Genomic DNA, 23,897 nt, shown 5'->3' with positions numbered 1-23,897 from the left:
CGGGAGGCTGAGGCTGAGGCTGAGGCAGGAGAATTGCGTGAACCCAAGAGGCAGAGGTTGGGTTCTGAGCCAAGATCATGCCATTGTATTCCAGCCAAAAAGAGTGAGATTCTGTCTCAAAAATAAATAAATAAATTTGAATAGTACAAAAGTTTATGCAGACATTGAATTAGTAATTTTAAAAACTACCACAAGCTGGATGTGGTAGTTCATGCCTGTAATCCCAGCACTTTGGGAGGCCAAGGCAGGAGAATCGCTTGAGCCCAAGAGTTTGAGACCAGCCTGAGCAACCTAGCAAAACCTCATCTCTACCAAAAAAATAAAATACACAGGTATATAGTGACGCACCCCTATAGTCCCTGCTACCTGGGAGGCTGAGGTAGGAGGATCACTTGAGCCTGGGGGATCAAGGCTGCAGTGAACTATGATTACACTATTGCTCTCCAGCCTGGGCAATGGAGTGAGGCCCTATCTCAAAAAAAAAAAAAAAAAAAAAACCTACCACAGTGGGAGTCTGAGACAGGAGGATCACTTGAGCCCAGGTGGTCAAGGCTGCAGTGAGCCCTGATTGTGCCACTGCACTCCAGCCTCAGCAACAGAGCAAGACTCTGTCGCAATTTTTTTTTTTTTATGTTAAAAGGAAAAGGGGGCCAGGCGCAGTGGCTCATGGCTGTAATCCGAGCACTTTAGGAGGCCGAGGTGGGTGGATCACATGAAGTCAGGAGTCTGAGACCAGCCTGGCCAACATGGTAAAACCCCATCTCTAAAAAAAAAAAAAAGAAAAGAAAAGCCCAGGCCCAGATGGCTTCACTGATGAATTCCATCAAACATTTAATGAAAAAACTGATAACAGATCACAAACTCTTCCAAAAGACAGAATATACAAAAATCAATTTTATCTCTATACATATTAGCAACAATCTAAAAATGAAATTAAGAAAACAATTTCATTTACAAAAACACCAAACAATAAAATACTTAAGAATCAATTTAACAAAAGAATATACTCTGAAAACTATAAAACACTGTGGAAAGAAATTAAACCCTAAATAAATGGAAAGATGTTTCATGTTGATGAATAAGCACAATTCCTATCAAAATCCCAGTTGCCCTCTTTGCGGAAACTGACAAGCTGATCTTAAATTCATATGGAAATTCAAGGAACCCAGACTGGCCAAAAACAATCTTGAAAAAAGAACACAGTTGGAGGACTCACACTTCCTGATTTCAAAACATACTACAAAGCTACAGCTGAATCAAGACAATGTGGTCTACAGGATAGACATGCAGATCAATGGAACAGAACTGACAACCCAGAAATAGCAGTCAACTGATTTCAGTTTACAGTCAACTGATTTACAAGAATGCCAAGACAATTTATTGGAGAAAAAACTGTCTTTTCAACAAATGGTGCTGGGACAACTGGATATCCACATCACACCCTCATATTAACTCATATTGGATCATACGCCTAAATATCAGAGCTAAAACTATAAAACTCTTAGAACAGTGGAGTGAATCTTTTAAACAGAGAGTTAGTTTAGATATAACACCAAAAACAAGCAACCAAAGAAAAACTAGATAAACTGGACTTCAAATTGTAAAACTTTTTTTTGTTTTTTGAGATGAAGTTTCACTCTTTTTGCCCAGGCTGGAGTGGAATGGCGCCATCTCAGCTCACCACACCCTCCGCCTCCCAGGTTCAAGCGATTCTCCTGCCTCAGCCTCCCGAGTAGCCTGGATTACAGGCCTGCGCCACCATACCCAGCTAATTTTGTATTTTTAGTAGAGGTGGGGTTTCTTCTTGTTGGTCAGGCTGGTCTCAAACTCCCAACCTGAGGTATCTGCCCTCTTCAGCCTCCTAAAGTGCTGGGATTACAGGTGTGAGCCACCATGCCCAGCCAATTTAAAACTTTTGTACTTCAAAGGACACTATCAAAAAAGTGAAAAGTCCAATAGCAAAGACATGGAATCAACCTAAGTGCCCACCAACAGTAGATTAAATTTTTTTAAATGTGGCATATATAAACCATGAAATATTATGCAGCCATAATGAAATGTCCTTTGTAGCAACATGGATGCAGCTGAGGTCAGTATCCTAAGTGAGTTAACACAGAAACAGAAACCCAAATACCACATGGTCTCATAAGTGGGAGCTAAATACTGAGTCCATATGGACAGAAAGATGGGAACAACAGACACTGGGGACTATAAGAAGCAGGAGGGAGGGGAGCAAAGGTTGAAAACATACGTATTGGGTACTATGCTCACTACCTGGACGCCCCAAACCTCAGAATCACAAAATATACCCTTATAACAAACCTGCACATGTACTTACTGAATCTAAAATAAAAGTTTCAAAAAAGTAAAAAGCCAACCTATAGAATGGGAAGAACATATCTGAAAATCACATATCTGATAAGGGACTTACATCTAGAATATATGAAGAACTCCTATAACTCAGTAATAAAAAGACAACATAATTTTTTAAAGGGGCAAAGGATCAGACTAGACATTTTTTCAATAAAGATATAAATTACGGCCGGGCGCGGTGGCTCACACCTATAACCCCAGCACTTTGGGAGGCCGAGACAGGTAGATCATGAGGTCAAGAGATCGAGACCATCCTGGTCAACATGGTGAAACCCCATCTCTACTAAAAATACAAAAATTAGCTGGGCATGGTGGTGCGTGCCTGTAGTCCCAGCTACTCGGGAGGCTGAGGCAGGAGAATTGCTTGAACCCAGGAGACGGAGGTTGCAGTGAGCCGAGATCAGGCCATTGCACTCCAGCCTGGGTAACAAGAGCGAAACTCCATCTCAAAAAAAAAAAAAATATATATATATATATATATATATATATATAAATATAAATTACTAAGCACATGAAAAGATGCTCAGCATTACTAATCATTAGGGAAATGCAAATCAAAACTATGATGAGTTACTACCTCACAACCATTAGGATAACACCTATCAAAATAACAGAAAATGGCCTGATGTGGTGGCTCATGCCTGTAATCCCAGTACTCTAAGAGGCTGAGGTGGGAGGATGGTTTGAAGCCTAGGAGTTTGAGACCAGCCTGGGCAACACAGTGAAGTAAGATTTTGGTAGAGATGGGTCTCTACCAAAAATAATGTTTAAAATTAGCCAAGTGTGGCAGTGTGCACCTGTGGTCTCAGCTACTTGGGAGGCTGAGGTGGGAGGTCAAGGCTGCAGTGAACCATGAACATGCCACTGCACTCCAGCCTGGATGACAGAGCAAGACCCTGTCTCAAAAAAAAAAAAAAAAAAAAAAGCATTGACAAGAACATGAAGAAATTAGAACCCTTGCGCACTAGGAGAATGTAAACTGGTACAGACACTACAGACAACGGTATGGCAGTTCCTCAAAAACAATTCAATAGAATTACCCTAGGCTTCAGCAATTCCACTTCTGGGTATACGTCCAAAATACTGAAAGCAGGATCTCGAAGAGATTCCAAACAGCAACCCAAACAGATTAATGGATAAGTAAAATGTAACATGTATGTACAATGAAATATTATTCAGTCTTAAAAAGGAAGAAAATTTTCACATGCTACAACTGGATGAACTTTGAGGACATTCCGCTAAGTGAAATAAGCCAATAGAAAAAGACAAATACCATATGATTCCACTTACATAAGTACTTAGAACAGACAAAGTCATGTAGACGGTGGCTGCCAGAAGCTGGAGGAGGGGGTAATGAGTTGTTGTTCAATGGATATAGAGTTTCAGTTTTACAAATTGAAGAGTTCTGCTGGGTGCAGTGGCTCATGCCTGTAATCTCAGCACTTTGAGAGACCAAGGTGGACGAATCACTTGAGGCCAGGAGTTCGAGACCAGCCCGGTCAATGTGGCAAAATCCTATCTCTACTAAAAATACAAAAACTAGCCAGGTGTGGTGGCAGGGGCCTGTAATCCCAGCTACTCAGGAGTCTGGGAAAGAATTGCTTGAACCCAGGAGGCAAAGGCTGCAGTGAGCTGAGACTGCGCTACTCTACTCCAGCCTGGGGGACAGAGTGACACTTTGTCTCCAAAAACAAAAACAAAAAAAACAAGATGAAAAGAGTTCTGAAGACTGGTTTCTCAACAATGTGAATGTATTTAAGACTACTGAACTGTACATGTAAAAATGGTTAAGATTATAAATTTTATGTTACACACACACACAAAAAAAAGGTAGAACTTGCAGTAGATTCTCAACAGAGACCCTACCGGCATGTAGAGCTATCCTTGCACACTGCAGAAATGTTTAGTATCCATGTTTCTCTCTCAGTAAATGCAGTAATGCCCTCTGGCTAGAATCACAAAACAGCACAAAATAAAACAGCTCCACACACTTCCAAATGCTCCCTTGATGACTGGGAGACTAGGGTGGATGGCAGCATCAGCCCCAAGCAAGTACCCATGGATGAGGAAGGCTACAGGTAGAGTGGAAACAGTCCAGGCAAAGGAGGGAAGCTGCTCCTGCTCCATATTTTCAATTCCAGAAATATCCCATGGCCTCTGCACACACACAGAATCTTCTTGTCTACCCAAAGGAGCACAACCTAGTTCATTTCTTTTCTCCCTTCCAGTCTCAGCTCAACCATCCCTTCTGAGGGAAGTCTTCCCTGACTCCTTCACCTCTTGATTAGGTCAATTATCCTGTATTGTGTGCTCAAAGAGCACAATGTACCTCACCATCTTAGCACATATGCAGATTTGTACACATATTTGTGAATGTCAGTCTTCCTTACTGGAATAAAAGTTCTATGAAAAACAAAATGGGTGAAAGATCTGAATAGACATTTTTCCAAAGACATACAAATGGCCCATAAGCACATGACAAGAAGGTCAACATCATTAGTCACCAGGGAAAATGAAATCAAAACACAATGAGATCCCACTTCACACCCAAAAGTGGTATAATCAAAAAAAGATACAACAAGAGCTGGTGAGTATGTGGAGCAACTGGAATCCTCATACATTGTTGGTGGGACGGTAAACTGGTGCAGCCACTTTGGAAAACAGTCTGGCAGTTTCCCAAAAGGTTAGATACAGAGTTACCATATGACCCAGCAATTCCACTCCTAGATATATAACCAAGAGAAATAAAAACATATTTTCACACAGAAACCTGTACACAAATGTTTATAGCAGCATTATTCATAATAGCCCCAAGTGGAAACAACCCAGATGTCCAACAACTGATGAATGGATAAATAAATGTGGTATATTCATATAATGGAATATTATTTGGCCATACAAAAAAATGGAGTTCTGGTATATGCTACAGCTTGGATGAACTTTGAAGAGATTATTCTTTGTAAAAGAAGCTCATCACAAAAGGCATGTATAGCATGATTCCAGAATTCAGAACAGGCAAATCTATAGAGACAATAAGTAGATGACTGGTTGCCTAGCACTGGGAGTTTTGGGAGAATTAGAGAGCAGCAGCTATAGGGTATGGGGTTTCTTTTGGGGGTGATAAAAATGTTCTAATACTGATGATGATGACATTTGCACAACTCTGCAAATATGCTAAACCACTAAATAGTTCCCTTTAAGTGGGTAAATTATATGTTAGGTGAATTACATGTCATGTGAATTATATATCAATAAAGCTATTATCATAACGTTTATATAATTAAAAAGAGAAACAGGCCGGGCATGGTGGCTCACGCCTGTAATCCCAGCACTTTGGGAGGCTGAGGCTGGTAAATCACCTGAGGTCGGGAGTTCAAGACCAGCCTGGCCAACATGGAGAAACCCCGTCTCTATTAAAAATACAAAATTAGCTGGGCGTGGTGGCGCATGCCAGTAATCCCAGCTACTCAGGAGGCTGAGGCAGGAGTATCGCTTGAACCCGGGAGGCGGAGTTTGCAGTGAGCCGAGATGACATCATTGCACTCTATCCTGGGTAACAAACGCGAAACTCCATCTCAAAAAATAAATAAATAAAATAAAAAGAGAAACATCACTATTCTCATTGCTGTCCTTAGTGCTACTGAGAGGTAACATCCATATATGAATAAATACATGCTGTTTTCTCTTTTTGTTTTGTTTGAAATGGAGTCTCACTTTATCATGCAGGCTAGAGTACAGTGGCACGATGTCAGCTCGCGGCAACCTCCACCTCCTGGGTTCAAGCAATTCTCCTGCCTCAGCCCCCTGAGTATCTGGGACTACAGGCATGCACCACCACACCGGTTAACTTTTGTATTTATAGTAGAGACGGGGTTTCACCATATTGGCCAGGCTGGTCTCGAACTCCCAACCTCATGATCTGTCCTCCTCAGCTTCCCAAAGTGCTGGGATTACAGGTATGAGCCACCATGCCCAGCCTATACTGTTCTAAATAACAAAAATGTGCTCATAATGTCCATTCTATACTACAATTTGCAATATATATTTAATATATATAGAGGAGATACTTTCATGTTAGTATATATATTCTTACCTTGTTCTTTTTAAATGGTTACCCAGTACTCTAATAATAGTAATAAATAATAATAACAACAAAGGGCCAGGCGCAGTGACTCACGCCTGTAATCCCAACACTTTGGGAGGCTGACGATGGCAGATCATGAGGTCAGGAGATTGAGACTATCCTGACCAACATGGTGAAACCCTGTTCTCTACTAAAAATACGAAAATTAGCTAGGTGTGGTGGTGCATGCCAGCTACTCAGGAGGCTGAGTCAGGAATCTGGGAGGCGGAGATCGCAGTGAGCCAAGATCACACCACTGCACTCTGGCCTGGCAACAAGTGAGATTCCATCTCAAAATAAAATAAATAAATAAATAACAACAACAATTTTTGAGACTCCATCTCAAAAATAAATAAGTAATAACGACAGCAATACCAGCAGCTTGTATTTATACAGTGCAGCTAAATGCCAGGCGCTCTTCTAAGTCTTTACATATACTAATTCATTCAATCCTTACAATAACCCTGTGTGGCAAGTTCTATATTCTGTCCATTTTACAGAGGAAGAACTGAGACACACAGATATACCATAATTTATTTAGTCTACTAATGGTCATTTAAATGTTTTTTAAAAACATTTATGGCCAGGCATGGTGGCTCACACGTGTAATTCCAGCACTTTGGGAGGCAAGACGGGTGGACTGTTTGTGGTCAGGAGTTCGAGACCAGCCTGGCCAACATGGTGAAACCCCGTCTCTACTAAAAATACAAAAATTAGCCAGGCGTGGTGATGCACACCTGTAATCTCAGGTACTCAGAAGGCTGAGGCATGAGAATCGCTGGACCCCAGGAGGCAGAAGTTGCAGTGAGCCGAGACTGTGCCACTGCACTCCAGCTTGGGCGACAAAGCAAGACTCTGTCTCAAAAAAAAAAAAAAAAAAAAGAATTTACATTTATATTTAAACATAAAACATTTACCCTTTGTTCCAGGAAATATTCTCATGTACAGAATTCCACACACTTGTGATGATGATTTATAACATAAATTCTTAGCAGTGGAACTCTGAATCGGAAAGATACATCTAAAATTGTTGGCCCGGCATGGCGGCTCATACCTGTAATCTCTGCACCGTGAGAAGACAAGGTGAGTGATCAATTGAGCCCAGGAGTTTGAGAGGAGCCTGGGCAACATGGTGAAACCTCATCTTTACCAAAAAATACAAAAGTTAGTTGGGTGTGGTGGTGGACGCCTGTAATCCCAGCTACTCAAGAGGCTGAGGATAGCTTGAGCCTGGGAGGGGTACATTGCAGTGAGCCGAGATCACATCACTGCACTCCAGGCTGGATGACAGTGAGACTTGGTCTCAAAAAAATTTTTTTAATAAAAAAATTTTTAAATATTTAAATAAATTTTTAACATATTTAAAAATAAAAATAAACAAAATTGTATAGATGGTGCCAAAATGCCCTCCAAGGTGGCTATAGCAGTTACATACCCCTCAAAGTGGAAGAGAGTGCTGGTGTCCCCTCATCCCCACTACTCACAGCCTTCACCAGTTCCCCTCCCCTCCTCAGCCTCTCCCTGCGCAGACCCTTGCAGCCCACAGGAACCTTCCACACTACACTGCAGGCCTCCAGCACCCTCCCTGTGGTGCTGCCTGGGACTTGCTCCTTGACTCAGTCCTGTCTCTCAGAATCCAACCAGTCCTAGGTGTCTGGGCAGAGCCCCAGAAAGCAACATAGTGACCTCACTCCCAAGCTCCCCATGGTCACTTCAGCCTACAGGGGAGATGGGAATGGAGATGAGGAGGGCGATGGAGGGTTCCTTGAGCAGGGAGAGCACAAATAACCCTCCAAGAAGGCTGGAGGCTCCACTACCCCACCGACCCTCACTCTCACCTCAGCCTCGGCCATACTGATCTGCCTCTCCAGATCCTCGGGGACCATTCTCCCTCTGAAAAAAAAAAAGGAGAGGGTAGAGCAGGGACAGGTTCTCTGTTGAAGGCAGGGTAAGATGAGGTTAGCAATGAAGAGATGACAGTCCTGGTTTTTCCCTCAGGGGATGAAATAGATCTCAGGGCAGAGAGCTAAGATCTCTCTGGGGAGAGATTTTTCTCTCAGGGCAGAAATAGCTCTCAGGCTCTGGGAGACAGGAACAGCAATTCTACCGAATAGTGAGGGGAGACAGGTTCACCAGTGGTAAGGGCTTGATGCCAGAGCATTCTGGCAGCAGGAAAGTACACTGTGCCAAGGTGGGTCACAGTCATGTGGGCCGAAGGACCTTCACCTCTCATCAGCCTTGACCACTCGGACACTGTCAGTGCCAAGTCCCAGAAACGCAGCTCCCTTCTGGATGGAGTAGTGACACTGAGGGGAAGACAGAGGGCAGGTTAGCACAACTTGATGGGGTTGGGAAGAAAAGGTAAAAGTCAAGTATGAGCTGCAACAGATAGGATCCTGTAGACCACGGCTTCTCAAATGTTAGTGTGCATACGAATCATCTGGTTAAAATGCAGATTCAAGTCTGCTAGGTCTGGGGTCTGGGGTCTGGGGTGGGGCCTGAGATTCTGCTTTTTTTTTTTTTTTTGGAGACAAAGTCTTCCTCTGTCTCCCAGGCTGGAGTGCAGTGGCACAATCTCGACTCACTGCAACCTCCACCTCTCAGGCTCAAGCAATTCCTGTGCCTCAGCCTCCTAAGCAGCTAGGACTACAGGCACCCACCACCACACACAGCTAATTTTTTTGTATTTTAGTGACAGGATTTCACCATGTTTCCCAGGGTGATCTCAAACTCCTGAGCTCAGGCAATCCACCCACCTTGGCCTCTCAAAGTGCTGGGATTACAGGCATAAGTCATTGCACCTGGCCAGATTCTGCATTTCTAACAAGCCCCAGGTGGTACCAATGCTGCTGGTCCACAGACCACACTCTTGAGTGGATAGAGTATGGACTGCATCCACTGCACTCACGGCCCCTCCTCTTCCCCAAACTGAAGGCAACATGAGCAGGAGCAGTCACTTGGCCTCCTTGATTGGAAGGAAGCACATCTGCCTGGGAGCAGGCTGGCCTTGGAGGATGTGGGGAGGGTAGGGAGAAGACCTGGAGGGTCTCTACTTAGCTGGCTGGAGATTAGAATCAGGAGCCCAAGGTTGGGCCTGTGCCTCTTCCCCACCTCCTTTGATGTGAATAGGGCCAGGGGCGGCAGTGTGCGGAGGCCCCTCTGCTTGCAATCCGGGTAGCGCTGATAACGGGCCAGATTTACAGCATACATGTTGGAGATGGAGCCACCTGTCACAGGGAGGGGTGGTGGCAAGGGAAATGGGCAGTGGATCAAGACTGGAGCTTGCCTCCCCTTCCTTTTCCACCAGAAGAGCTCATCAAAGAAGCAGGTATGACTGGCTCCCAGCCCACAATTCCCAGGATCACACCATCCCAGGATCAGTAGATCCTCTTGACCATACCCCTCTACACCCAGTGCTGCCCCCAAGAGACAGCCTCTGTCCAGAGACAGCAGGCACTAGACCAGTGAAAGGGTGACAAACACGAGCATGAAGGGACCGGGCAGCCTCCTCCCTGGCCTGGTCTGGGCCCAGCTGGAGAGGAACCATCCCTCCCTGCCAGAGCAAGGGAATAGCTGGGGAGGAGAAAGCCATAAAGAGGCCAAAGGAAAGTCCCCTCCTTCTCACATACCAGGGCAGAAGATTCCATCCCCAGAGCTCCAGCCCACCAGGGCCCGCAGCTTCCTCAGCACCTCCTCTTCCATGAGCACAAACACGGGGGCGATTTCATACGTGTACCTGCCAGGAGAGAGGATGACAAGAAACGACAGATGGGGAGGGGCTGCCCAGACAGGCCCTTAAACTGCACAGGAGTCACAGAAAGGAGGTGATGAGAACGAGCAAAGGAAGAGTCCAAAGAGAACCAGTTGGTGACAGAACTAGGGAAGCAAGAAAGAAAAAACAGGGATCAGGAGGCCTGAGGCAGTTTGGAGAAAGGGGGTCCAAAGGATATGAGGAAAAACTCTCTGCTGCCAGGGATTCCCAGACAGTAGAGAGGGAGCAGAACCATTCTCTTCCCCTACCCTCAGGCACCTCTCCAGCAAACCTAAATCCTTTGTGGGCTGGTAGAGGGGCCTTGGGATGCTCACTGGCTGGTGTTGAGGCTCTCGGTGATAATGCGCCCGGCCAGAGCATGGGGATCCAACCCTGAGAAGAGCTGGTTGAAGAACCGAGGGTGACCTGGAGAAGAGGAGCAGGGCAGGGAGCTCAGAGTGGAGCTCAGGGCAAACTCCCTAGTCTCCTCCTCACAGAAGCCGGGACCCACCGGTCTTGACACTGTAGCGAATCACAGCCCGGCAACGGTCCAGGATCTGCTCCTGCGACTCCCCCTGGCTCCGCAGCTCCAAATCCAGCAGCTTCTTCAGCTCCTCAGGCTCCTTCCACTCACAGACCTAGGAGGAGAGCCAGGGATGCTGGGGGCCTGGGATGCCTGTGGACTGACTGTCAAACCACACCTCCACAGACACGAGACACGGTCAACCTGCACTAACAACAACTTCAGGATGTTTTCAAAGCAAAACCATGAGAATGAACAAGGGTAGAGAACACGGTAAGACCCAGCATGTAAATCCCTGAGGTACCCCGCGGGACAGGGACGAATCCTGGGGAGAAGTTTATCAAAGGAGGAAAGTTCTGAGCCAGATTTGGAAAGAGAACAAGAAGTCTTGATGGGAAGGAGGAGGCGGAAAGGATTTACCTTCTCAGAGGCACTGGTTCCTTTCTGAATGGCCTCACCCACAACAATCCCAAACACCGCCTGGAGCAAGGCTTCCACAGCCACAGGATCCCCAGCATGGGAGGAGAGTGCTTCTGAGTCAGCCATCAGGATCTGTGGCAGAGCAGAGTCATTCCCTACTCAGCCTGGTACCCTACCTGGACCTACCCAGCAGGAGCCCCCTCCCCAAATGGGCCTGAGGTCCGAGTCCTGCAGCTCAGTCTCAGCCTCCAGTACACAGACAAGGGCAAGTGAGAGTGCCCAGGGTGAAAGCCAGGGGGAACAGGTGGGAGAGAAAAGGCAGTCAATGCTGAGCAGGTGGACTCTAGTGGCCATTTCCACCTGAGGCAGAGACAAGCAGCTTACCTTTCTGCTCAGGAGAGCCAGAGGCAGGGTGCACAGCTAGCGCCTCAGAATGGTAGGACCAAGACAGCAGAAGGAGTGGGGTGAAAACAGCAGTCACATGGCCATGACATAATTCTCATGACCTTTGCCCTAAACAGAACTTTGACAGATTTGGGATAGGGACAGCAGGGTGAGGTGACCCTCCCTGAATAATCATTAGCTGACAGAAGGAGATGGGAAATGAGATGAAAGGCAAAACCCGTGGTACATTAACCCCAGAGAGGCGAGAAGCAGAGGATCAGCGCAGAAGAGGGGACTCGCACTGTGCATCCCAGGGCCCAATGTGGGGGTGCATCCCAGGACCCAAGAAACTGCCACAACTGACCCTGGAGACTGAGGGAGAGGGTACCTGAGAGGCAGGGACGTAAAATCCTTTTTTTTTTTTGAGATGGAGTCTTGCTCTGCTACCCAGGCCAGAGTACAATGGCATGATCTCAGCTCACTGCAACCTCTGCCTCCTAGGCTCAAGCAATTCTCCTGCCTCAGCCTCCCAAGCAGCTGGGACTGCAGGCACCCACCACCATGCCGAACTAATTTTTGTATTTTTAGTAGAGATAGGGTTTCACCATGTTGGCCAGACTGGTCTCAAACTCCTAACCTCAGGTGATCCACAGACCTCAGCCTCCCAAAGTGCTAGGATTACAGGCATAAGCACCTAGCTGACATAAAATCCTTTAGGCATAACTCTAGATAGGTCAAAGAAAAAATCCTTTAGGCAAGCCTCATAGGCCAACCTCTTTTGCATCCCAACCCCCAAAGTCTTTTCAGAACTGCCCTGCTTTCTAAAGCCTTCACCTAGAGCAGGAAGAAAAGGGGTTATACTGAGGAAGCATCTGCTAAACAAGTATGATCCTGTGCCTTCTGGGCTGGGAGTCCTGTTTGTAGTGAGCACCAACTGTGTACACCCCATGGTGCTGGGGACTGAGAAAGGCCCCTCTCCCCACTGGGAGGACACAGACACATAAGCAGCAGTTACAGACCAGGGCATGGCTGGATGCTGACCCTAGGTATCCTCAGAATTCAGGAAAGGAGGAGATGGATGGAGGCTGAAGGCTGAGAAAGATCTACAGTGGAACTGGAGCTGAATCCCGAGAGAAGGCAGGAGAAATGGGGTGGGTGACAGGGAGGAAGAGAGGCATTCAGGGGTAAGAGGAGGCAAGCTATGAGCTTACAGAATAAATGAACAGGGCCTGTCCTGAGGTCGGTAGTGGCACCGGGCCGGCAGGAGCATGGGAGTGAAGGCAGGGTGGGCAGAGCTTCATGAGCACATGAGGAGTCATGAGTGTCAGCCAGGCCAAGGAATCAACATTTTATCCTGCAGAAAATGGGAAGTTGCTGAAAGACTGTGTGGCAAGGAATAATGCAGTGTGATGGATGCTCTCAGAAGACTAATTTATAGTAGTAGGATGCAGGAGAATGAACAGGCTCTTGCAGTAAATGAGGCAAGAGATGATCCACACTTGAATAAGAGCAATGTTAGTAGAAAAAGACAGAAGAACCTGCAGGCATGCTCATTCCCTGTATTATGCTGAATTCAACATTTAGGGGAGCTATGCTGCGGGAGAAGGAAGACTCAAAGATGACCGTGGGATTTCAAGCCTGGGAGACTGGAAAAATGATGGCACCCCTCAAAGAAACAGGGATGCAGAAAGGGGAAACTGGATAGAAATAAAGTGGTTATTGCTTGGAAAGACTCATCCAAGTGGAAGTCTTCTCAAACTACAGATACTCCTATGGGAGGGGGTCAGGCCCACAGCTCTGATGAGATGCTGGAATGGAAAGCAGGTTTGAGAGTCAGGGTATAGCTGAAGTCTTGTGATGGGCTCCATTCCTCAAAGGAGAGAACATTCAGGATGGGAGGAGGAATCAAACACCGAGGCCTTGGGGACCCCCCAAATGACAGGGCAAGAAAATCAAGAAAATCTGGAGAGGGAGCAACCATCCTCAAAATGGGCTGGTCTAATATAATCGACTACCAACAGCCAGTAGACCTCACACCACAGTCATGCACCACAGAACGACGTTTCAGTCAATGATGGATCATTTTCAACGGTGATCCCATACAGACTATAATGAAGCTGGAAACTCTCCTAGTGACATCGCAGCTGTCACAACACCACAGGGCAATGCCTGACTCACTGGTTTGTGTTGATGCTGGTGTAAACAAACCTACTGTGCTGCCAGCCATATAAAAGTCTGACATAAAATTACATACAGTACGTAATACTTGATAAGAATTATAAACAACTGTTACTGGCTTATATATTAACTACAGTTATCATTATTTTTTTAAAAAGGTAACTGTAAAACCTTAGCAGGTCCTTCAGGAGGTATTCCAGAAGAAGGCGTTGTTATCTTAGGAGACCACAGTGTTATTGCCCCTGAGGTTGTGGAGGTGGAAGACAGTGATACTGATGACCTTGACCCTGTGTAGGCCTAGGCTAATGTGTGTGTTTGTGTCTTCGTTTTTAACAAGAAAGTTTTCAAAGTAAAAGAAAAAAATTAAAAATAGAAAAAGCTTGGTGAGGTGTAGTGGCTCATTCCTGTAATCCCAGCACTTCGAGAGGCCAAGGCAGGAGGATTGCTTGAGCCCAGAGTTCAAGATCAGCCTGAGCAACATAGGAATACCCCATCTCAATAAAAAATTTTAAAAATCAGCAGGGCATGATGGCACACAACTGTGGTTCTGGATACTCAGGAGGTGGAGGCGGTCATTTGAATCCATGAGGTCAAGGCTGCAGGGAGCTATGATCATGCCACTATACTCCAGCCTGAGCAACAGAGCAAGACTGTCTCAAAAAAAAAAAAAAAAAAAGGCCAGGTATGGTGGCTCACACCCAGTATTTTGGGAGGCCAAGGAGGGCAGATCACCTGAGGTCAAGAGTTCGAGACCAGCCTGGCCAACATGGTGAAACCCCATCTCTACTAAAAATACAAAAATAAGCTTGGTGTGGTGGTGGGTGCCTGTAATCCCAGATACTGAGGAGGCTGAGGCAGGAGAATCACTAGAGTCTGGGAGGCAGAGGTTGCAGTGAGCAGAGATTGTGCCACTGCACTCCAGCATGGACAACAAGAGTGAGGCTCCATCTCTAAAATAATAACAATTGTCAACACTGAAAGATATTCTACATAAAAATACAGACTTCCAGCTCCTTGTGAAAAAAAAATTCAGAAGACCTGATAACCTAATAAGACCTGACTTTTAAAATATGAACAATCAGCTATAGTTGGAGCTGCCCTTTTATTAATAATACGCCCTATTCCATATGCCCTATTCCCACTCCCACATGTAATCATTTTTATTAGTTTATTGGGCATCCTTTCAGAGTTTTTAATACAAATAACTAACAAATGTGAATGTATATTCATATTTTCTGCACATAAGATAAAAAGATAATTATTTGCACATAAAAGATAATACATAATTACTGCACTTTCTTAATTAACAATATGGGGACGATCTTTTCATATCAGTACATTTAAAATTTCCTCACTTTTTAAAAAATATAGTTTTACTGAGATATAATTTACATACCACAAGGCATACCCCTTTAAAGTGTACAATTAAGTCGCCAGCCATGGTGGCTCACACCTGTAGTCCTAGCACTTTGAGAGGCCGAGGCAAGTGGATCACTTGAGGTCAGGAGTTTGAGACCAACCTGGCCAACCTGGTGAAACCGCCAAGCGTGGTGGTGCATGCCTGTAATCCGCAGGAGGATCACTTGAACCCAGGTGGCAGAGGCTGCAGTGAGCTGAGATCATGCCACTGCACTCCAGCCTGGGCAACAGAGCAAGATTCTGTCTCAAATAATAAATATTTTTAAAAATAAAGTGTACAATTAAGTGGTTTTTCATAAATTCATAAAGTTGTTACAACCATTATCACTCTCTCACTCCAGAACATTTTCATCACCCAAAAAATAAAAAACTCAGTAGCAGTCATTTCCTATTCTCCCCTTCCCCGACCCTGGCAACTACTAATCTACTTTGTTTTTCTATAGATTTGTCTAGTCTGGCCATTTCATATAAAAGCGGTCATATAATATGTGGTTTTTTTGTGACTGGCCTCTTTTGCTTAACATAATGCCTTTAAGGTTCATCCAAGTTGTGGCATGTACCAGTATTTCTTTGTATGGCCAAATAATATCTCACTGTATGGATATACCACATTTTATCTATCCATTTCAGTTGATGGACATGAGTTATTTCCACTTTTTGACTATTATGCATAATGCTGCTATGAACATCTGTGTACAAGTTTTTATGTGAATATGTTTTCAATTCTCTTGGGTGTATACTTAGTAGTGTGGAATTGCTGAGTAACACAGTAACGATGTTAAGCCCTTTGAGGAACTGCCAAACTGTTTTCCACAATGACTGCACCGTTTTACACTCCCACCAGCAGTGTATAAGGGTTCCAGTTTTTCCACATCCTTGCCAACACTTACTATTGTCTTTGTTATCATAGATATCTGCGTTTTTAATTTGCAGAGATTGCCTACATCCAGAAAGGTTGTACCAATGTATAAAAGTCCCTGCATCCTCAGCCTCAGCCTCAGCAAGAGTATGTATCAAACTTTTGAAACTGGGGACTAAAAAATGGTATCTCAGGGTTTTAATTTGGTTGAATGCCTATATTAGTCCATTTTGCTATATTAACAAATGGCTTCAGAATCCCACTGGCTTATAACAAGAGAGGTTTCTCTCTCTTTCATGGCTTACATTGGTAGTGGTGTTGGCTACAGCTCTGCTTCAGGTGCCTTTATTCCAAGACCCAGTCTGAAGTAACTGCCCTCATTTGGGACACATTGTTTTAATGGCAGGGGAAAAGAACAAAAGGCAGAGAAAACCACACCCTCACTCTTAAAACTGCTGCTCAGACCTGGCATATGGCATATCTGCTCATACCCACTTGACCAAGGCCACATGGCCAAGCCCTAGGGCAGTGGGATAAGGACATATATTCCTCCCACAGAGGGCACTGTGAAGTGCATGGCAATGGGGGAAAATGTAAACTTCCCTTACAAGATCATTGGGTGCTGGCCCATAGTAGGGTTATTCGTTGTTGTTTGAGATAGAGTCTCACTCTGTCACCTAGGCTGTGCAGTAGTACAATCTTGGCTCACTGCAACCTCTACCTCCCAGGTTCAAGCAATTCTCATGCCTCAGCCTCCCGAGTAACTGGGATTCTAGGCATGTGAAACCACGCCCGGCTAACTTTTGTATTTTTAATAGAGACAGGGTTTCACCATGTTGGCCAGACTGGTCTCAAACTCCTGAGCTCAAGTGATCCGCCACCTTGGCCTCCCAAAGGGCTGGGATTACAGGTGTGAGTCACGGTGCCCGGCCCCACAGTAGGGTTTTGTATTGACTCACCTTAGACTGCACTGCCCTCCTCCCTCATTTACAGATTTCTGAGTACGAACCACTGATATAAAAGCTTCTTTTCCTTCTCCCTCAGGGATGCCCTCTCATTTTTCCAACTCTGCATCCTACCTCTTTCTCACAGGATTTCACATTGTTGAAACCTCACAACACACCCACCTCTAACCACCTCCTCTTCACAGCCAACCTTCTTTAAATAGTTATCTCCGGGCCAGGCGCGGTGGCTCATGCCTATAATCCCAGCACTTTGGGAGGCAAGTGGATCACGAGGTCAAGAGATCAAGACCATCCTGGTCAACAAGGTGAAACCCCGTCTCTACTAAAAATACAAAAATTAGCTGGGCATGGTGGTGCGCGCCTGTAGTCCCAGCTACTCGGGAGGCTGAGACAGGAGAACTGCTTGAACCCAGAAGGCAGAGGTTGCAGTTAGCCGAGATCATGCCATTGCACTCCAGTCTAATAACAGCGAAACTCTGTCTCCAAAAAAAAAAAGAGTTATCTCCATGCAGCTTCCACCTTCAAGGTCACCACATCCAATGGACACATCTCATCTTTGTCCTGTTTGGCCCCTCCGGAGCCATTCAACATAGTTCACCACTGCATCTTGAGACATTTTCTTTCACTGGCTTCCACATTACTACTCCAGTTTGCCCCCTCTCTCTGGCCATTCCTAGCTTCCCATACATTTTCACTTTCCTCTGGCCCTCCTCTAAATGCTCGAGTTCCTCACAATTCTGTCCCAGGGCATCTTTCCTCTGTATCTGTACTAGCTCCTAGACAACCTCATCCATGCCCAGAGCTATCTGCTGGTGACCCCTCCCTCTGAGACCTCTCCTGAGCTCCAGATCCCTGATGCCACCTGCCTGACCTGAAATTCCCATAGGCACTTCACACTCCGCAAATGAGCTCCTTATCAGCTCTCTGAAATCTGCTTGGGTTCCCCAGCTTGGTGAATGGCACAATCTTCTACTGGTTGCTCGAACCAGAGATTTTAACTGATCCTAAACTGATTTTTCCCTTTTTATTATTATTATTATTTTTTTTTGAGACGGAGTTTCACCCTTGTTGCCTAGGCTGGAGTGCAATGGCATGAACTCGGCTTACCACAACCTCCACCTCTCGGGTTCAAGAAATTCTCCTGCTTTAGCCTCCCAAGTAGCTGGGATTACAGGCATGTGCCACCACACCCAGCTAATTTTGTATTTTTAATAGAGACGAGGTTTCTCCATGTTGGTCAGGCTGGTCTTGAACTTTGGACCTCAGGTGATCCACCCACCTCAGCCTCCCAAAGAGCTGGGATTACAGGCATGAGCCACTGTGCCCAGCTCCCCATTTTATTTTTTAAATTATTTTATTTTTTTTTAGAGACAAGGTCTCTCTCATTCTGTAATCTAGGCTGAAGTGCAGTGGCACGATCTTGGATCACTGCAGCCTCGAACTCCTGGCCTCACACAATTCTCCCTCCTCAGCCTCCCACCTGGGATTACAGGCATGAGCCACCATGCCAGGCCTTTTTATTTAATCTTTTTATTTAAACTTCAAAGGCTGTTGCAACATTTTCTCTCTCTTCTCCAACAGAACACTAAAACCTATCTATCAACACAACACTAACACTTGAATAAAACTTCACTTTTTTCCTCTGGGGTATGTTGTAACTTTTTTCCTTAAAAATACAGCATTTTAGAGCTGGGTGCAGTGGCTTACGCCTGTAATCCCAACACTTTGGAAGTCCGAGGCGGGCAGATCACAAGGTCAAGGAGTCTGAGACCAGCCTGGCCCAATATGGTGAAACCCCATCTCTACCAAAAATATAAAAAATTAGACAAGCGCCATGGCACACGCCTGTTGTCACAGTTACTCAAGAGGCTGAGGCAGGAGAATCACTTGAACCTGGGAGGCAGAGGTTGCAGTGAGCCAAGATTGCACCACTGCACTCCAGCCTGGGGACAGAGCGAGATTCCATCTTAAAAAAAAAAAAATTAGCTGGGAATAGTGGCACTTGCCTGTGGTTCCAGCTACTCCAGGCGCTATGTGGGAGGATCACTTCAGCCTTGGGAAACAGAAGGCAGAGGTTGCAGTGAGCTGAGATCTTACACCACTGCACCGCACTTCAGCCTGGGTGACAAAACCATACCCTGTCTTAAAAAATAAATAAATAAAAATAAATAATAAAAAACAAACAGTACTTTAAAGGAAAAGTGGTAGCTTTACAGTGAGGAAACCTGGTGGACACTACCTTGCCCAAGTAATCATCACCAATAAGGGGACAGGCTGACATCATGGGCTTCCCAATGTGAAACACTCAACGTCCCCTACACAATATTTCTGTCAAAAATGGAGAACCCAAATCTAATTGTGACACAAAAATATATTTAAATTGAGGGTCATTCTATAAAACACCTACCCTCTACTCTTCAAAAATGTTAGTGTCATGAAAATTAAAGGGAAGATGAGGAACTGCTCCAGATTGAAGGAGACTAGAGATATTATAACCAAAAGGAATTTGTAGTCTTAGACTGGCTCCCGGATAAGGAAGAAAAATTTCTGCTATGAAGAACATTACTGGGGCCAGGTGCGGTCGCTCATGCCTAGAGTGAGGCTGAGGCAAGGCAGATCGCTTGAGGTCAGGAGTTCGAGACCAGCCTGGCCAACATGGTGAAACCCCATCTCTACTAAAAATACAAAAATCAGCCAGGCATGGTGGCAGATACCTATAATCCCAGCTACTTGGGAGGCTGAAGCAGGAGAATCACTTGAACCCAGGAAGCGGAGGGTGCAGTGAACCAACATCATACCACTGTACTATGGCCTGGGCATCACAGCAAGACTCTGTCTCAAGAAAAAAAATAACATTATTGGTACAACTGGTGGAATCTGACTATGGATGATACCATAAATGTTAGTATTCTGCCAGTGTTAAATTTCCCGAATTTGATAACTGTTTTGTGGTTACATAAGAGAATGTTCTTATTCTTAGAAAACATGCTAAAGGAGCATAACGTCTTCTTTTTTCTTTTTGAGATGGCGTCTCACTCTGTCACCCAGGCTGGAGTGCAATGGTACGATCTCAGCTCACTGCAACCTCCGCCTCCTGGGTTCAAGCGATTCTCCTGCCTCAGCCTCCCGAGTAGCTGGGATTACAGGCACGCACCAACACGCCTGGCTAATTTTTGTGGTAGAGACAGGATTTCACCATGTTGGCCAGGCTGGTCTCGAACTCCTGACCTCAGTTGATCCACCCACCTCGGCCTCCCAAAGTGCTGGGATTACAAGTGTGAGCCACCATACCCAACCTGGCACTTCTCTATGTTTATTGACATATGATTCACATGCCATAAAGTTCACCCTTTAAAAGTAATTCAGTGGTTTTTAGTATATTCACAATATTATGCATTGATCACCGCTGTTTGATTTCAGAACATTTTCATCACCCCAAAAAGAAACCCCTATACCTATCGGCAGTTACTCCCCATGCATTTTTTAAAATACTGAAAAAGGGCTGGGCGTGGTGGCTCACGCCTGTAATCCCAGCACTTTGGGAGGCCAAAGAGGGCGGATCACGAGGTCAAGAGATTGAGACCATCCTGGCCAACATGGTGAAACCCCATCTCTACTAAAAATACAAAAATTAGCCGGGCATGGTGGCACATGCCTGTGGTCACAGCTACTCAGGAGGCTGAGGCAGAAGAATCACTGGAACCCAGGAGACGGAGGTTGCAGTGAGCCGAGATTGTGCCACTGCACTCCAGCCTGGTGACAGAGCAAGACTCCGTCTCAAAAAAAAAGAAAATACTGAAAAGGAAAAAGACTTCAAAATATTCATTTGTGGTTATTTCTGGGTGTTGTTTTTATAGATGATTTTTAACTTTCTTATTTATACACATTTATATTTTTATAACTTTATACAATCATTTCACATTGCTTATGGAATTAAAATAAAGGTTATTTTAAAACAATGTAAAAATTAGCCAGGAACGGTAGCTCACACCTGCAATCCCAGCACTTTGGGAGGCCGAGGTGGGTGGATCACAAGGTCAGAAGTTCGACACTAGCCTGGCCAAGATGGTGAAACCCCGTCTCTACTAAAAATACAAAAATTAGCCAGGCACAGTGATGGGCACCTGTAATCCCAGCTACTCAAGAGGCTGAGGCAGGAGAATCGCTTGAACCCAGGAGGTGGAGGTTGCAATGAGCCGAGATCACACATTTGCATTCCAGCCTGGGCAACAAGAGTGAAAACTCCATCTCAAAAAAATGTGTGTGTGTGTGTGTGTGTGTAATTATTTTAATATAAATATATATATACAATAAACATATGTATAAACTAGCCACGGGTATGGTGGTGGGTGCCTGTAATCCCAGCTATTCAGGAGGCTGAGGCAGGACCCACTTGAACCCATGAGGCGGGGGTTGCAGTGAGCTGAGATGGCACCACTGCACTCCAGCCTGGGCAACAGAGCAGGACTCCATTTCCAAAAAAAAAAAACTACAGAGGAATTAAGGTGCTACAAGATTTCTAAAATATACAAATCATCAGGCTCAAGGAACGTCCCTTGTACATTATGTAGTTTCCCAACTCCTTAATCCACTGTTATCAAAGGTCTAATGGAAAGCAAAGGGAGCCACACACTGCTTGTCTCTATTATGCAAGCGCTCAACCCCTGCTGGCTCTCAGGGAGGGGAATGGGTTCACTTTGCTCAGCAAACATTGACTGGGTGCCTACTTCTGAGCATCTGGCTGGCATTACACCAGGTGCTGCGTCTGCCCTGTGGGCTCCAGCTAACAGGCTGGCAAGCAAGACCTGCAGGTAAAATAAAGGGATAATTGCCACAAGAGGAGTTAAGAGGTCACCATGGAAAGGCAGGAAAGTTCAACTGGCCCAGCGCAGGCTTCAAGGGGAAAACACTAAGGCTCTCTTTAAGGCAATAGAGAACTGGTGCAGGCAAAGACTCAGCAGGAATCATTGCAATGCTATTTGAATAAGTGATGGAGTGGGCCTGAGGGAAGAGAAAGTTAGAGAAGGTCATATAGGAGGAGGCCTGCCTGGGGACAAAGGGATCTAGGCAGTTGTTTCCTGGAGCACTTTCAGCCAGGTTTATGGTTAGAAAGTTAAAGCACTCTGTGCTATCAACAAACCCCACTGACTCCACACCCACATTAATAGAGGTACAAGAGGTACAAATTATCCTATCTTTACCATCTTTTCTCTGTACTTTCCTGGGTGGAGAGAATTAAGTCTTTTTTTTTTTTTTAAGATGGAGTCTCATTCAGTTGCCCCCCACAGGGTGGAGGCCAGTGGCACAATCTCAGCTCACTGCAACCTCTGCTTCCCAGGTTCAAGCGATTCTCCTGCCTCAGTCTCCTGAGTAGCTGGGATTACAGGTGCATGCCACCATGCCCAACTAACTTTTGTATTATTAGTAGAGACGGGGTTTCACCATACCATGCTGGTCAGGCTAGTCTCGAACTCCTGACCTTGTGATCTGCCTGTCTTGACCTCCCAAAGTGCTGGGATTACAGGCATGAGCCACCCTGCCTGGCTGAGAACTAAGTCTTATCCTTCATTAAATAAACTAATAGAAAACAGGCACCCCTCACTACACACTGGAGTCTGTTGGGGGGAATAGGGGAGGGACAGCGGGGGGGTGGGAAGCTGGGGAGAGATAGCACGGGGAGAAATGCCAGATATAGCTGAAGGGGAGGAAGGCAGCAAATCACGCTGCCACGTGTGTACCTATGAAACTATCTTGCATGTTCTTCACATGTACCCCAAAACCTAAAATGCAATAAAAAAAAAAAATGTGGTACATATACACCATGGAATACTATGCAGCCGTAAAAAAGAACAAGGTCATGTCTTTTGAGGGAACATAGATGGAGCTAGAAACCATTATCCTTAGCAAACTAATGCAGAATCAGAAAAAAATACTGCATGTTCTCACTTATAAGTGGGAGCTAAATAATAAGAACTCATACACACAAAGAAGGAAACAACACACACTGGGGCCTACTTGAAAGTGGAGGTAGGAGAGGGGAGAAGAGCAGAAAAAATAACTATTGGGTATTTTGCTTAGCACCTGGGTGATAAAATAATCTGTACAACTAACATCTGTGACAAGGGGTTTACCTATATAACAAACCTGCACATGTACACTTGAACTAAAAATAAAAATTAAAAAAATGGCAAAAACAAATAAAAAAAAAAAGAAAAGAAAAGAAAACAGGCACCCCTCAAACCTTAGTTTTCATCTTCTTGACTGTCCACTCCCCTCCCCCAGGGCCTTGCACAGAGGCATTACACAAACATTTGCTGAATCAATCAATGATTTACAGGTACTGGAAAAAAAATGCTGCATTCTAATTACATTTGATTTGCATCAACCAAGAATCTGTAGTAATGATAACAGATTTCCAAAGGGTGTTTTTCCTTCTCATCTGTTAATGATTTACAGGTACTGGAAAAAAAATGCTGCATTCTAATTACATTTGATTTGCATCAACCAAGAATCTGTAGTAATGATAACAGATTTCCAAAGGGTGTTTTTCCTTCTCATCTGTTATTTCATTTGACCTTCACAGTAGCACCAGAAATCAGCCTAAATAGGTATTTATGCATTCCTGATTTCAAGATGAGGATTCTTAGCTGAAAGAGGATGAACTAACTTGTCCAAAATTACAAAGGTGACATAAGAACAAGCCTAGATGGCTGAGTTTCTGACTTTAGGCTACCTTTTCCACTGAGTCACATTTTAAGTATGGCATTTCTCACTATTTCTCAGCATTGACCAAAAAAAAAAAAAAAAAAAAAAAAAAAAAAACTGCAGCTAAGATAAAAACAGCAACTGAAAATATACAACCATAAGAATATCAGAAGGAAATACAGGGAAATACTTAACAA

At 44.9% G+C, this 23,897-nt stretch overlaps 1 protein-coding gene across 26 annotated transcripts in view; it reads right to left on the bottom strand.

Moving 5' to 3' along the window:
- Positions 1-23,897, bottom strand: part of CSAD (cysteine sulfinic acid decarboxylase) — a 37,254-nt gene that overhangs the window by 4,468 nt on the left and 8,889 nt on the right. For 6 of the 26 annotated variants that reach the window (XM_078336563.1, XM_078336565.1, XM_078336567.1 and 3 more), the window contains exons 2-9: positions 11,191-11,322; positions 10,759-10,885; positions 10,583-10,673; positions 10,126-10,232; positions 9,608-9,723; positions 8,723-8,802; positions 8,335-8,389; positions 7,551-7,640 (exon numbers count right to left, since the gene is read on the bottom strand). In XM_078336563.1, coding sequence (XP_078192689.1) covers positions 7,551-7,640; positions 8,335-8,389; positions 8,723-8,802; positions 9,608-9,723; positions 10,126-10,232; positions 10,583-10,673; positions 10,759-10,885; positions 11,191-11,316 — 792 coding nt within the window. In that variant the 5' untranslated portion in view covers positions 11,317-11,322. Of the gene's footprint in view, positions 1-7,550; positions 7,641-8,334; positions 8,390-8,722; positions 8,803-9,607; positions 9,724-10,125; positions 10,233-10,582; positions 10,674-10,758; positions 10,886-11,190; positions 11,323-11,574; positions 11,640-12,785; positions 12,929-20,241; positions 20,303-23,897 lie in introns of those variants that run through there. The other 20 variants (XM_035256658.3, XM_078336566.1, XM_035256652.3 and 17 more) reach the window with 10 other exon arrangements.

This window comes from Callithrix jacchus, chromosome 9 (genome assembly GCF_049354715.1).
Source record: "Callithrix jacchus isolate 240 chromosome 9, calJac240_pri, whole genome shotgun sequence".
NCBI classification, from domain to species: domain Eukaryota; kingdom Metazoa; phylum Chordata; class Mammalia; order Primates; family Cebidae; genus Callithrix; species Callithrix jacchus.
The sequence above is the reverse complement of the archived record's forward strand: the minus strand, read 5'-3'. Positions and strand labels throughout refer to the sequence as shown.